General features: G+C 39.1%; 1 protein-coding gene across 2 annotated transcripts in view; it reads right to left on the bottom strand.

Moving 5' to 3' along the window:
* DSCAM (DS cell adhesion molecule) overlaps nt 1–16,731 on the bottom strand; it is a 390,325-nt gene that overhangs the window by 113,017 nt on the left and 260,577 nt on the right. For both annotated transcript variants that reach the window (XM_061988625.1, XM_061988624.1), the window contains exon 10: nt 1,966–2,162. In XM_061988625.1, the coding sequence (XP_061844609.1) occupies nt 1,966–2,162 (197 nt within the window). The remainder of the gene's footprint in view (nt 1–1,965; nt 2,163–16,731) is intronic.

Here is a 16,731-nt window from a genome sequence, read left to right as displayed (position 1 = left end):
TTGTTGTCGCTTGACAAGTTGCCACATATTAGCTAAGACATGGTAACTCCACATGCTCTTTATTCCTTTGCAAAGCCAAGGTAATATGAGCACAACTCTCATTCACCACTGGTTAAGATAAATGGACTAATTTCCTACTTGCTGCAAGGATATTGGAGAGTTACCATCTAAGATGTGGTAACTTGTCAAGCTGTGTTAAGTTGCACGTGTGGCTGAGCTTTAAGATAGGAAAACAAATTTTTTCAAAGCCCAATTTGATACATCTAGGGCCTTCTTTTCCTCCCTCAGAGTCCTTAAGCAATAAATAGCATTTCATGTGTTCATAACAGCTTCCATTGAGTTAAGCTGCAGCTATGAGTGCTTAGTACTTCTGCAAATCAGACCCCAAGGGCTCAATGCAAGTACCTAGAAAACAAAGAACACACAATTATTGGCCACCTGTGAAAAGTTTGGTTTCAATGATCAGCCTTGCATCACACAGTGTGTTTCATTACTCAACCCTAATTCAACTCCAGAGAAAATCCAAGTCATGCCTGACTGAGGCAGGGGTCCTGCAGAAAAAATAAAAGCTGAGTATACAACTAAAGATCACATCATCATGCATACATGCAAACACATTGAGTTAAAAGCTTCAGAGTCAATCTTAATCCAAATATTTTCTATTTTGGGGGTATTTTATCTCTCAGAAATCAAAGGTTCTGTATGTAACATGCATATGGATGTAGAATGCCGCTCCTGTACACAACTGCTTCAGAAAAGAATTCTCCAAGCAGGTCTCCAGCCTTCCAAAAAGATATATTGTTGTTCATTCAGGCATTATCTTATCAAAGTCAATAAAAAAATGAGGGCAGAGAAGTCAAGAGATCTATAATTAAATATGATTCATAATAGAAACACACTACTGTGAACAAAGTCACACATGGAATTTATTCTTCCTGATAGAAATCAATGACAAAGCTCCCTCACAGAGCAATACCAGATTTTTACTAGATACCATCCAACACTATTTTTGGCTACTAAGGAAATACATATACCTTAAGAATTAAATTAGAATGGAGACAGTCACCGGACAGAGGAGAATTATTTCCTTGAGACTGGTAAAAATATTAAGAATGTGATTCAAAAACAGAAAATCAAAACATAAAAGAATGACTGACATATTGCTATTGTTGATAAAATTTTAATTGGAGTGGAAAAAGTTGTACCCTGATATTTTGAAGGCAACATCATAGTCCCATCTGTTGTAGGTGACACCATAAAAGCAGGGGTTTCCTGTGCTTCCGTGACATCTTGGGGAAACTTAAGTCCTCAAAACAAGAGTGCCACTCATGTAGCCTTTTGTTCTAACCTAGGTCAGTCATTTTAGGAATTAACAGAGTCCCCAAGTCCCACATACTGATTTGTCAGGCAAGTCAAGATGCGTAGTTACCCCACCATTCGACAGCTGCCTGTCACAAAGGCAGAAGTGAAGATGCAGACTATCATGGTTTCCTAGGTGGCTTGATTACATCAGCTACTCTGTAGAGAAAGTGCCAAATACTACTGGCAGCAGGAGGTATCATTTTGTAAAAAGTGAGATGATTACTTACATATCTACATTTGCCTTTACTTTCCAACTCATCCAATGATTAATCTGATTTTTTACATGGTCTCACAAGCCCCACAATGTGAAAGGGAGGGAGAAAAAGTACTTTGAAACGACTGTATTTTTATCTCAAAACAACTTTATGATTTTGGTGAAGGTAATCTGACACACAGCAGGGCTATGGGTCAGACATTCACTGTGCTTATCAGCAAACTGCATTGTGCCACCTCAGGAAGGGCTCTCTGGGGCTGCACCATGGATGGAGTGAGTGGTGGGTTTTCTGACATTGCAGGACAGAGGTAGTTGTGCATCCCTAAAAACCAAATCAAGCAATAATCTCACACATCTTAAATGAGTCTTGAGTCACTTTCTTTTCTTACCTGCAGAGTAGAGATCACTTCATCTCCAACTTCCTTGGTGGAAACAAGGTAACGGGACATTTCAGGGTTAATAATCCGGTCTTCTTTTTCCCAGCGGACTATGATGGGTTTCTCTCCGTGTGCTGTGCAGCTCATCTCCTTCTTCTGACCTTGTGTTGCCAAGGTGGTATTTGGATAGGAAGTTATCATAGCTGGAACTAAAACCAGACAAGACAAAAAAAAAGATCATTCTTCAGTGAGCTGATTAGTCTGATTATATAGGATTTTCCCTCATCCAGCTTGTCCATATTTGACCAGATGGCCAAAAATATGAGAAATTATTTCACCTTCCATCCTGTGTTAGAGAATTTTCTTAAATATGGAGATGGACTTCAAAGAGAGCCTAGCAGAGAGGAACTGGGACTGGAGAGTGGGGCTGTAGACACAAGAAGATGCAAAACTGAATGAAGGCTAGTTCCATTTGTTTTACTGCTCACATGACAACTTGAACCATAATTGAAATATTCACAATACATAAAGGCAATGTAAGTAATAAACATTCAGATACAAGGTCAATAAAGAACCAATGCTCAGAAATAAATCCTATACCGTTTTGTACAACAGTAAGGACCTATCAAAATGAGGGCTCAATTAAACCAAGAGCTGTACAAAAGCTCTGCACCAAAGAGCTTACAGCCCATGCACGTGCCGAGTGTATAGTTAAACTGCACTGAACTGAAAGTATAATTAAACTGACTATAAACCCAGCTAGATTTGAGGGTTTTTTGTACCCAGAACAGTTTGGAAGTAATTATCAACTTCATTAATCATTCACAATTTGAAAAAATGTAATGTTGAAAAATGTACTCTCTTGTTAGCAAAAAAATAGGCTTGAATCCCAAGTATTTTTATATTTTGGAATGAAAATTTTCTGGAAATGGGATGAAAAAGTCTTAAAGAGTGTTTTACTCCAAACCTCTCATAAAATGGCATTTTTGAAACACAATGTCTCTTTGGTGTCCTCAGTAGCCTGTCCTTTCCTTCCCAAATGACTTTTCTACCAAAGAACAGCATCTGGGCATTTGTAAGTAGGAAGAATCAAAGCCCATGGGTGTATCTTTCAGTTCTGTTTCTTTCTCTGCTTGGGAGAAGCTGAAAAGCCCTGGACAAGCACACAGAACTGCTCTCTTCTGAATAAATCTGTCTGCACCTTTCAGAACATATGAGGTGGCAGTAAAGAGTCCCTTCTCTAAGCTCTTGCACTCCAGGGCTGCCTTCTGAAACAGCCCCACTGTCCCTCTTTTTATGTATGAAAGCTTGCCACTTCTTATCAGAACAACTCATTTATTCCATCTGAACTTCTCTGGATATTTTCAGATGACATTGGCACAGTACCTGTTCTGAGGCCTTCCCAGTCTTTCCTCCTGCACAGATTGCATTTATTACTACTGGATAGTAAAAACAAAAAAAATCCTTATTTAAATGAATTACTACAATTGCTATTCTGAAGTTATAATGCTTGGTGGCATGACCTTTTCACATGCCAGAGCTGTTGATGCTTGGATATGACAATATGTCAGGATGCAGCCCTTTCTGTTCTAAGGCTTGCTGAATCAAAACAAACAGACTTAAAAATTAACAAGGCTGTGGAGATACAGCTTGGAGTTACGAACAGGGTCTGATTACAGGAAGAACCCTTAGAAAGGTCTTGTGTGAGACATGAGGCTTTTTAGGCTCTGATATGGGTTAGTGATGAAGTATGTCTTGTTTAACTGTTTGGATATTAGGTAACGATTAATTTTGTCAAAGGGAAGAAATGATGAATAACCAGAATAGAATATTAGGACAAGCCTATTTCTGTGTTCAAGAGAATAAAAATAGCTTCAGATTTATCTGGCATCTTGCAAGGCACCCATAAGGACGTTACTTTTAGACAGTCTTTTTTTGTGGCCATTTGCTTGTTGCTTCCAAACACAGAAGCTCTCTACTAGCCCTACAGAACTGCAGGTCCATGGGCATTCAGGTCCATGGGCATTGTATTTGCAGACATGTGCACTTGAACATATCTGCCCTAGTCTGCAACACCTGAAATAGGCTGATGCCAGGAGGATAGAGCCAGGCTGTTCTCAATGATGTCCAATGATAGGACAAAGGGTAACAGGTACAAGTGTAGCATAAGAGGTTCCAAAGCAACATAAGGAAAAACTTCTTTACTGTCAGGGTGAGGGAGCACTGGAATGGGCTGCCCAGATGGGTTGTGGAGTCTCCTTCTCTGGAGACATTCAAAACCCACCTGGATGCGTTCCTGTGTGACCTACGCTAGGTGGTCCTGCTCTGGCAGGGGGGTGGACTATATGATCTCTAAAGGTTCCTTCCAGTCCTTAAGATTCTGTGATTCTGTGATATCCTTTTATATGTTTTGTTCATCCATACGAGTCCCAAATCAAATGAGTAGCAGAATATTAAGAAGTCAATATTACAATTACATTGTGCCACCACCTTTCTTGCATAATCTCCCAAGCCTTCCACGTGACCCTTCCTTCTTCATTTCCTGCCCCTCTCCACATTTCCCTCTTTTCCCCTCAATGCAACACGCTCCTGTCCCCTTCACCTCTTCATTCCCTCTTCCTGCTTCAACCTCTTCAGGTTCTCACATGTTCCCTGACCCCAACAGCAACCTTTTCCTCCTCCAACTTCATTTCCCATCCCTAATTAAATCATGCCAGCCTCCCAAGTCACCTAAGTGATTTTCTTTACAGCTGTAGTTCTCCTTCCCATCAGAATCTCCAACTTTGAATTTATCTGATGACAGAGGGAGCATACACTTAGTCCACCCAGGAGCTGGGGTGTGGCATGTGCCTCCCCACAAGGTACCTGAGCTCCCGGGGTGCCTGTGCCCCCAAGACAGGAGGGCTTGGTAATTTAAGCTGGTGAGGCTTGTACTGGCAATCCTACCTTCCTCCTGCTTCCCAGGTAGGAGGACACAACGTGCACCCAAAATAGACAAAGAGAAAATAGAAAAATAGAAAACATTCAGATTTGGATTTAAATACCACAGACCTCAAGAAGCCTGTCTCAGAGACTCCTTCCTCACTTTGAGGTCTCCTAAACAGTTGTCTACCAAGAGTATCCTGATGAGTGACAGTGTCAAAATAAACACTGAAACTCTCACTTAGTTTTTAAAAAACAGAGGCTAGTTTATAAAGCTTGGTATCTTTTTCCAACAAACTTTTAAAATAAGAGCTGCGTAAAAACATGTAAAAAAAGATTACATTTTTCCTCAAATACAGCTTTATCCCTGCTTATCCTTCCCTTCCTCTCACATAATCGTCCACATGGATTCCTTATTGCCATAGCAATGCCTCACAGCTAAATATTTCCCTTTCCTCCAAAGCTGATTTTTTATTCTTCACAATTTATCTCTAATGGTCCTAAACCATAAGCTCTTCTTTTTATCTTCCTCTGTGTCAAAATATTTCTGGTAACAAAGCCACATTCCCAAGGATATTTTAGGCAATGTATTTCTTCATCCTCCAACTACCTTTAATCAATTTACTGAAGCAAATAACTGAGATAAATATGCTGGCTCTTCACTGACAAAATAACCTAAAAAACTGTAAATAAGCAAACTAAATCTGTACTATATATGCATAAGAGATTCTCTCAGGACATCTTAAAAAATTGAAGGCATTTAGAAATATATCAAGATTATTCAGATGTCATATTAAGTGTGTGTATGCTTTATAGCTCTTCAAATGTACATTATATACACACACATATAATGATGTGTATTTACAGAAGAGAATTTTGGTAGGGAAGGGCATGCTGCTGTGCATATTCAAGGAATGCATAGCATCATGTTTCAGAATTTTGGAGTACACTTCCCTTAGGGACAAATTATTCCAATTCTTTCTCCATAGGGGTTCTCTACATCTTTCTCTGAAGCATGCTATCTGGTTGTAGGTATTATTAAAAAGGTCCATTGGTCAAAACTGGACAAAACAGAAGATACAGTTTGTAGATTAATGTGATGTCATAGAATCATAGAGTGGTTTGGGTTAGAATAGATCATCTAGTGCTGATTCCCCTGCTATGGGCAGGGACATTTTCCACTACATCAGGTTGCCCAAAGCCCCATTCAGTCTGGCTTTGAACACTTCCTGGCATGGGTCATCCACAATGTTTTTGGGCAACTTGGTCCACTGTGTCATCATCCTCATAATGAAGAATTTCCTCCTTATAGGTAATCTAAATCGATTCTCTTTCAGCTTAAAGACATTACCTCTTTTCCTATCACTACATGCCAATGCAAAATTTCCCTCTCCAGCTTTCTTGTTGGTTGCTTTAGGTACTGGAATGGAAGGCTACTCTAAGGCTTGTCAGGTGATGTTGAGTTGCTCATCAACTAACACCCTCAAGTCCTTCTCCTTCAGTCCACTTTAAATTTATTCTCTACCCAACCTATATTTGCACTTGGCCTTGTTGAACATCATGAAGTTCACATGGGCCCACTGTCCAGGTCCCTCTGGACATCCCCTCCTTCCAGCATGTTGACTGCATCACACAATTTGGTGATGTTGGCAAACTGCTGAGTATGCACTCAGTCCCACTGTTCATTTCACCAACAGAGATGTTAAACAGCACCAGTCCCAACACTATTCCCCTCTCTAGAATAAGGAGGCTCTAGTAAGTTAGGTGAAGCTTGAGCAGAGTAACAGAAACTTTTGAATCCTATTAGAATAAACCTTTATGAATTACTAGAAAACCAAAATTCACATCCATTAAAAAAAATATGTATGGAACTGAGCAGAAACATTTTTTTCCCTCTATTTTAGCTTATAGATGGAAATAGCGGTGTGGTAGAAAGTAAATTAAATGGCTCTCTATGTTTTAATTTGTAATTAAACTTTAAATAACCTTGTAGTATAAATTATTCTAAGACTTACTGAAGTTCTTAGTATGTTTAAGAGCTATTGCTATCTGTAGTCTCCAAATGGCATTTTTCTAGTAACTCAGCTGTGGTGAGAAGAATACAACATAGACTATACCACAATCCACTGGGAGATGCCATGTGACACTGTATTGTGTTTTGAGCTCTATTGAAAGTCAGATTGCTGATCATAGCCAAACACTAACACAGGTTCAAGTTACTTTTGAGAAAGAGGATGGAAAACATGCAGCAGATGATAACATCTAATGATACAGTGATCCAGAGATAACTAAATACAGTGAGAATTTGAGAGTGTGCTCTGCAACAGACATGTCCTGGACTTTGTCAGTGATGTGACTGTCAGCATATCAACATGTCTCACCGTGTCTCCACCCTGGCAGACTGTCCTTCTACAAAACTTGGCTCCTTCACTGGAACATTCTCAAACTGGTCAGTTTGGGAAAGTGTCTGTCATCATAGTGGGATTCATCTTGCAAGTATCTATGCCAAACTCGACATCACAGACTTCCTCAGTGGAAAGAAAGACACTTACAGAGTGCTGTTCATCTAATGAGATGAACTGTGCCTTCAAAAACCTCTTCTTTACACTGATCATTCAGGAACCTGCAATGTCTTTCTCAGTTGTAGAGATGTTCACACTAGTGCTCTAATAAGACAAGATGAACATTATCTGTTTTTCTTGTACAGCTTCTAGAAGAGAGAACTATGGCCCTTTGATGCAGTTTGAACAACTTTGGATAAAAATAACATCATGAATGAGGATAAGAGTTGTGATACTAGGAAAGTACATTACAATTGAAAAGAATATATATTGAAAAGAAAAGAATTACAATTATAATTTAACATTTAAGCCAAATTCAGCCTGTCCTCTCATGCTGGTCAGTCACAATAAGAATACACTTCTGTCAATGACAAATGATATTTTTCTACCTCAAAACCAAATTCACTTCTTCAAATCCAGTTTTGCTCAGGCAAAGAAAGCCCATGCAAACACATTGCTTACATTCAAGGGAGACCAGCTCTCACACGATACGTAATTCATATCTATTGGTTAGTTTATTCTCAAATTTAGCAGGCTTTCAGTACTCAATGAGTGTGTTGCTAAAATTCTTCTCTTTAGTCTTCCCTCTCTGAGAAGTGACATTTTTTTCTGAAGTAGCATATCTATAGAATTCAAATGGTTTCTAGAATCTAGATAAGATTTTTAAATCAATAGGACTACTCAAATACTTCAGTGTAAGCACATGGTTCCTTGGTAAAACTGTGACTTTTCCAGCAGGTGAAAATCATCACATGCCCAAGTCCAGAAAATAAACTGTATGTCTCAAAGGGTGAAAGAAATGGGTTAACACAAAAATAAGTAGGCTATTTTTATGAATGCATGTTATTTAAAAAAAAAAAAAAAATGGACATATAATTAATGACAAGTATTTTTTACCAATATCCACTCATTTTGAAAATGAATTTCATGTTTGTGACCTACTGTCATGGTTTTGTGTGGAGCCATTTCTGGTAACGGGGAAGGGGCTCTAAAGATGGCTCCTGTAAGAATCGTAGAATCAGAATCATTTCAGCTGGAAAAGACCTTTAAGATCATTGAGTCCAGCCTTTTTCCCAGCTGTATCAACCACTAGGCCATTTCCCCAAGTGCAACATCCACCGATACCTTAAACACCTCCAGGGACAGTGACTCTACCACCTCCCTGGGCAACCCGTTCCAATGCCATAAAACCCTTTCACTAAAGAAATTTCTGCTCATATCCAACCTGAATCTTCCCTGGCACAACTTGAGGCCGTTTCCTCTTGTTCTATTGCTTGTTACTAGGGAGAACAGACCAACCCCTGCCTCGCTACAACTTCCTTTCAGGTAGTTGTAGAGAGCCGTAAGGTCTCCACTGAGCCTTCTCCAGGCTAAACAGCCCCAGATGCCTCAGCCATTCCTCATATGAGACATGCTCCAAATCCTTTACTAGCTTGGTAGCCTGCCTCTGGATCCTCTCCAGCACCTCAAATTCTTCTTGTAGAGAGGGGCTCAAAACTGGACACAGTATTTGAGGTGCAGCCTCACCAAAGCCGAGTACAGGTGAATGATCACCTCCCTGCTCCTGCTGACAACACTGTTCCTGATATAGGCCAGGATGCCATTGGCCTTTTTGGCCACCTGGGCACACTGCTGGCTCATGTTCAGCCACTGTCAACCAACACTCTCAGGTCCCTCTCTTCCTGGCAGCTTTCCAGCCACTCTTCACCAAGCCTGTAGTGCTGCTGGTGGAACGAAAAAATTGCTTGATACTCTCCCCAGCTCTGAGCCAGATCTTCTGGGGCTGAGCCTATTAGTTCTCCATGATCACTTTTTAAAAAAGCAGCAGCTCGAAGATGTGGGTTCTTCCTATTCCTGCTTGCTGGGGTTTTTTTTCCTTCTTTTTTGGCTCTTGGTGGTGGTGCAAGGAGTTGGAGGAGAGAGAAGTGACCATGCAGACTCCAAGGTCAGCAAGGGAAGAGAGGAGGAGGAGGTGTGCTGCAGCACACTCTACTGCGTCCTGTGTAGAGGAGTGGTGACGCAGAAATTTGTTTGCCGTTCGTAAAAGGCCCTGTGCCAGGGGTAGTGACTATGCCCAGAAGAAGCCGTGTCCCATGTGAGGGACCCTGTATTTACAGAAGCTGTAGCTGAAGAACCCACACTAGAGAAGTTCATTAAGGACTGTGTCCCATGTGAGGGACCCTGTATTGGAACAGGGGAAGAATGCAAGTAGTCATCCTCATCTGAGAAGAGAGGAGCAGCAGAAACCATCTATGAGAGACTGACCACATCCCCTATTCCCTGCCCCCCTGAGCCATTGAAGAGGGAGGAGGTAGAGATATCAGGGGCAGTGAGCTGAGCCTGGGAAGAAAGGAGGGACAGGGGAGGGAGAATTTAAAGTGCTGGTTGTATTTTTCTTATCATCCTGCTTTTTTTGTTTGGGTTTTTTTTTTCTGTTCTGTTTCTTGTAGGTAGTAGAATAAACTTTCCTTACTTTCCTCTGTAAGTTGAGTACTGAAGTCTGTTTTGCCTGGAATCATACTTGGCAGTGAGACCTCCCTGCCCTTGTCTTGATCCACAACAACCTTGGTTATCTTTTTTTCCCTTCCATCTCACTGGGGTTTCCATCACCCTAAGGAGGGTGGGGGTGGATGGGAGGCAGTGAGCAAGAGACTGTTGTGATGCTTCATTGTTGGCTGGGCAAAACCACAACACCTACTCATTTTCATCTGTTGCAAAACTCCTGAGAGACACATTGTTTTAGGATAAAGATAAACATGTTTAAAATGAAAGTATTTAAATATTTCATGAAAATGAATTTTGAATGCAGTATTTTACTATATTTCTTGGAGTTGGTAAAGAATTTGTTGATTACCTGATGCAGCTCTCAAAGAGAAACAATACTGGGTAAATTATGTAACTAGTATGTCATGAATTTGAAATTCCAAACCCAAATGTTTTTTACTTAATTGCTGCTGAGGTTCCAGACAAGGAAAAACAATTTAAAGGCAAAAATCTGAGAAATTTGAAGAGATAAGTAGGAATTCTATGAATCAATATGACAGATTGAATTATTTACTCAGTTTTAGTTTCAGGAGTCTATGGTGAATACAAAATAAATTCAGAAAATGTATTGATAAACATATTTCTGAAAATATTTTCAAATGAAGCAAACCAAATCAAATTACCTCCTACCTTCAACCTGCCCTAAAGTGAAGGCGTTTCCATTAATAATCTGTTAGATGAATGGATTTCTGGACAATAGGCAAGAGCTTCATTAGTAGTCCTATTAGCCAAATAATTTTCTGACAGAAGAGTACTGCTGTGGAAAAAGAGATTGTGTACAGCAAAAAACTGCCTCTTTAAATTTTTATTTAGTGAAAAGCGATGCCCATGAGAATTACAACATATAAATAACAGAGAGAAATCAAACACAGACATGATCAGTCCATGTCCCAGCTATGTAAGTTTGTATTACAAATCTCTTATCAAAACAAGAGACTTGGTGGTGTATTAAAACTGCATTGTTAGGATATTAGGACATTCATAAAAGATAATAATTTTTTTAAATTATAAAAAAGAAGTAAATCACTGAGTGGGAATGAATGATTCTGTACACCGTAAAACACCATTTCATCTAGCTATTCTCTTAATATAAATGAAGTTAGTTTGATTATAAGTATTATTCAAACATGTGTTTCCAAACTACAACAGGCCTTGTTTGATGCTAAGCTTTAGTAAGATTGACAATGTCTTGAGTACTTTGCACCTTCACTAGTGTCTCATGATCTGATTGAGTACGTCAGGTCAAAGACTGTGAATATTTAGGGTTCATATCTTATTCACTTAGGAACGCTTTCAGGTCACATTATAGGAAAATAATTTGATTTATTTTGCATGGCAACTATGAATTTTAACCAAAAGATACATTAAAAAAGTAAAAAAGGGTCTTTTTTCGCAAATCAGAAAGGCAATTCTTTCCTCTTCTTGAGGTCTTTTCTTCCATTAGTTTTATGTTTGTACAGTGCAAACTGCTGTCTTCAAATGATACATGAGACCAGCAGCTGCCTATATTTCTTGGTCTTTGCTTTGACTTTGACATGGTTCTGAAACGAATGAGACTTTCTTTTGCTTTGCCATGCAGCTTCAATTCCCATTTTGTCTAACTGCACTTCCTAATAACTAAGAGAAACAAAATGGGAAAAGATAAGCTGACAGCTTTGTTCCCTGCAGTCAGTTATACTACAAGTCTGTGAAAATTTGTGACAAGCTATGGTAAGCCATATGAGGCACTGAAAAATCAGTTTCATCAAAGCTTGGCTAATTGTCAAAACAAAAAAAAAAAATCAAAGATAGATCAAAAATTACATTACCATGTATATAATTGTGATTTATCAAGACTTTGATAATCTTCCTTCACAAGATATTAATGGACAATGCTTGTGCTACCATCACCACCATTATTGAAAAATACAGATGCCTAAAAATTAGTATTAGAAATGTGTCTTGATTAAGTATACATTTCTTGGGCCACTTTATGATCTTTCATCAATCTCTGTAACAGTCAGACTGGAAAGAGAAGAATGTTAAACAGTTAAAACTAGTGTCATGGTTTAACATAACGCTGTTTCTGGTAATGGGAAGGGGCTGTAAAGATGGCTCCTGTAAGAAGTTGCTCAAAACTCTCCCCAGCTCTGAGCCAGACCCACTTCTGGGGCTGAGTCAATTAATTGTCTCCATGATCACTTTTTTAAGAAGAAGCTCCAAGAGGTGGGTTCTTCCCATTTCTTCTTCTTCTGTCCTTTCTCCTTTTTATTTCTTTTCCAGCTGGTTGGGAGAGAGAGAAGCAACCATGCAGACTCCAAGAGGGGAGAGGAGGAGGTGTGTGGAGCACAGAGTCCCCTGTATCCTGTGGAGAGGTGTGGTGAAGCAGAGATTTGTTTGCACTTTGTTAAAGACCCCGCATCAGGGGCTGAGACTATGGCCAGAAGAGGCCCTGTCCCATGTGAGGGACCCCATATTCACCGAAGCTGTAGCTGTGGTGAAGAACCCACGTCTAAGAAGTTTACTGAAACCATGCCCAGAAGAGCCCATGTCCAGAGGGAGGGACTTCAACTGAAGCTGCAACTGTGAGGAAGAACCCACGCCAGAGATATTCACTAAGGACTGTGTCCTCTGTGAGGGACCCTGTATTGACAGAAGCCATAGCTACTGGGAACAACCCACACCAGACAAGTTCATTAAAGACTTGTCCTGTGGGAGGGACCCTGTATCGGAGCAGGGGAAGAATGCAAGGAATCAATCTCTTCTGAGAAGAAAGAAGTGGCAGAGATGATCTGTGAGAGACTGACCACATCCCCCATTCCCTGCCCCCCTGAGCCGTTGTGGGGGAAGGAGGTAGAGATATCAGGAGCAGTGAGCTGGGCCCGGGAAGAAAGGAGGGATAGGGGAGGGAGATCTTAAAGGGCTGGTTGTAATTTTCTCATCATCCTGCTTTGGTTTTGCTTTTTGTTCTATTCTGTTTCTTTTAAGTAGTAGAATAAACTTTCCTTACTTTCCTCTCTAAGACGAGTATTGGAGTGTGTTCTGCCCAGAATCATAATTGGCAGTGAGCCCTCCCTCTCCTTATCTCAATCCACAACAACCTTGGTTATTCTATTTTTCCTCCCATTTCACTGGGGCCTCTGCCATCCTAACGAGAGTGGGGGTAAATGGAGGACAGTGAGCAAGAGACTGTCGTGATGCTTTATTGCTGGATGGGCAAATCCATGAAAACTAGCAATATATAATTTTAGATAACGTCTCCAATGCTTTGATCTCAAATTAAATTCAACTTGCCATCGAGATGGTAGCAGGTTTTAATGTTAAATGAGAGGGTTACTGCTATAGTAATTGTAAAGTACAGTGCTCTAATTTTTTGTGGCTTACTGAATGCAAATCAGTAAAAAACTGACTGTAAAATCACATGGGAGAGTCCTCGTTTTCTTACAAGTTGTTACGCTTTACACTTTCCACTTGTGTTCTTTCATTAAAAATACCCAAACAGTTTACAAATTTAAAAGCAAAAAAAAAAAGGGCAGAAAGTCACTGGAAACACAAGCTTTAATCAGGATATATTTTGTGACCCAGCATTTCCCATGGGACTTTTAGATTTTGGAGGCTGTGAAGTGACATGTGTAAATGTTCCTCCCAGGGGAAGAGAAGCAAGCACTAATTGAGGTATTGACAGGTTTAAATGAAGCAGAAACACACTGAGAAACTCTGGCTACAACAAAAATGAGTATTGGTGAGCATTGCATGCTGGAACATTAATGGTTTTCATTCACTGCTCATTCATGCAAGTAAGTATACTTTTAAGCACAGTGACTTGGGTCTGTGACAGCTCAGTTCTGAGCTAAAAAGCCATGAAATACTATCTGCTAATGTGGGCTCTGGTATAACTAGTCTCACCTAGCTTTTCAGAGTGAATTACATTTTTATTGTTTAGATAGATGCAGACAGACCAGTAGTATCCGATGCTCTGATGATGGGAACAGAACTCAAATGTACTAAAATCATCAAGATAGAACTTTCTATATATTTATGAAGGCATTTTCTATACATTAACACAAATAATATAAATATATGTATTCTGCATATTAACAGCAATGGAAAGATGTGATTTGCTTCATGTGTATACACAAAAGCATTCACCTGGGCATAGAGGTAGAGCGTATTCATAGAATGAGTCAGTTGCATTCATCTCAACCTAACTTCAGGTGGCTAAAAATCAGTCATCCAAGTCTTCCGTTAGCTAAAGGAGAACTTTTTCTGTAGTGGTCCTTGAGGGGAAATGAGACCTTCCAGAAGGCCATTCATCTTTTACTTAAAGATAGCAATTCGCTTCTTATTGATGATAAATGGATCCCAGGAAGAGCTGCTTAGACTTTAACAACCAACCTTTAGAAGTCCAGCTTAAAGTCAGGGAAATTCAGTTCCAAAAGTCTAATCTTACAGTCTACGTTCTCTTAACTAAGGAGATTTAAGATGCCAATAAATGCCACTATCTCATGAAAGACAGGAAGGAAATTCAACTGGGGAGAACGAGATTCTAATAAAAAAGCTGTAAAGACATTTACTTTAATGGACATCAATCTGGTTTCTCCAGTCAAAATTCTATTTCTTCCCCATGTCACAGAGATTATTTGGCGATTGTTGGGGAATGGTCTGATCATTTATGGAGTATTAGCTCTACTTGTTGCTGAAAACAAACAAATTTGATTCTAAGACTATTCTATCTTTTACTTTCCACTGTGAGATTTGTTTTCTACTTTTGCTGCTCAGCATGCCAGCAGCTTCTACAGGGAAATTAGATTTCTTAAGTTGGTCTGAAAAGAAAATTTCCAGAAGAATGGGAAACTACTTTAAAGGTTGTGAAGTCTTGGAAAAGCTGATTGTGTGCTTAACAGTTTTTTAAATATGTCTGATGAAAAAGAGTGAATTATATTTACTCATAAACAAGAAGCAGCTTTTGCAGAAGAAAATAATAAAGGAAAATTCTCACTTACTTTGATTAAATCTAAAATTAGGACCCTTCCTTGGGGATTTTTCTGTGCCTTTTACATTCATTGCTATCATATCTTTGCAGTGCTTTATCAAATTCAAATGCTAGTCCTGACTACTGAATATTTTGGGACTGTTGCCTTGAATGATTAATAAAGCTTTCAGACAAAAGCAATGTCTGACAATTTGATGCTAGTATTCAAATGCCTATTCAAATGCCTAAGGTCACAGGAAGAGGATCCTAATTTGAACCAGAGGTATCGTTATTTTAGCTTATTCAGAGTGGTTAACATTCTTATCTAGCTGTGAGCCAGAGAGCAGCTGAAAAGGAATTTTAAAGCCAAATTTTACACTACTGTTTCTGATCTTGACAGTGTTCTGCTATATAACTAGGGTCCTGCTATATAACTGAGGTCAAGGGGAGTGTGTGTTTTTGCTTGCATGCATGCATATGCATATGTGTATGAATGAGTAAGAGTGGAAAAAAGATCTCATGTTTTCCATGGACTAAAATATGGAGAATTATTTTGTTATCTGGAAAAGAAGACAAAGCAACCCTATTGCCACCTTTCCTTGACTTTCAGCTGTCCTGTGGATTTCTCTTTGCAATATGCTCTTAAAAATGTTTCTGTTTCTCTGGAGACCATTTTTACCCTTCAGCCAAGGAAAGGCATCATAAATATTAGTGTTTCAGGCAGAAGTAAATTATAGCCATCCATCTCTTGAACAAAGCACATGGCACAGGGCCGCAGGTCACTTTTCTCCACAGTACCTTCCCACAGCACCAATGTTATAAGGAGTTCAAAATACGTGGTTTCTTTTTTTTCCTTCAAAACGTGTTTCAAAGGAATAGGATCTCACATTCCCTCTTCCACATACAGAATGAACACCAAAAAGCTGAGACCAAAACTGCAGTGGTGATAATGTAATCACCAACAAAGTAAGAAGAAATTCATGTATCTAAGCATGGTTTGACATATTGTATATGATGGATGTTGAATATGATAAATGAAGCAGCCATTTACAAGGGCAATATGAGAATACTTTGGGCTTTTTATTTAACCAGACTGTCAAATGTTTCTTTTTAATCACATCCTCAAAACACACACACACAAAATCTGTATGTAGATCTAAAACTTGCTACCTAAATTATTAAATCATATCTTCATACAAAGAATTTGGCTTTAGGAATTCTAGGAGTTTTAACTGCTGATTTGGTGATTCTGTGTTTTGTTTTTATTTTTTAAAATTATATTCCATTGTAAAAAGAATAATCACAATGGAATAATGTATGTTTATGTACTACATGAAAGCCTTATTAGTCACATATAAAGGAAGGTCTTATGTTGAGGTTTTATTGAGATAGTCTTTCTATGCTGTAAGTTGGTGGGAAGCTTTTCAGAACTATTCTTGTTGGGACATTGGACTATTGTTTTTTTGGTCAGAAAACATCTTATCTCTTTGACACAAAACTTTTTAGGAGAATGTGGTCTCTGATAAAAGGAATTGCTGAAAAGAGTTTATTAGCTAAGCCATCAATTACTGTTCAAAAGATGAGAAAAAAGACACTACAAACACTTACAGTAGCAATATAGTCAATGTTCACTGTCAGTTTCAGGACACAACCTTGAACCTAAAATGCCTCAGCCTCTCCCTCCTCATTTTCTCTCTTCTAGCATGACAGAAATTTCACTAGATATACAGGCTTGGGTAAAGGCATCAAGATGTAAGAAGGGTGAAGCAAGGCTTTGAAATTAATTTCTCTGTATCATAT

The sequence above is a fragment of the Colius striatus genome, chromosome 1 (genome assembly GCF_028858725.1).
Source record: "Colius striatus isolate bColStr4 chromosome 1, bColStr4.1.hap1, whole genome shotgun sequence".
Classification (NCBI taxonomy): Eukaryota; Metazoa; Chordata; class Aves; order Coliiformes; family Coliidae; genus Colius; species Colius striatus.
The sequence above is the reverse complement of the archived record's forward strand: the minus strand, read 5'-3'. Positions and strand labels throughout refer to the sequence as shown.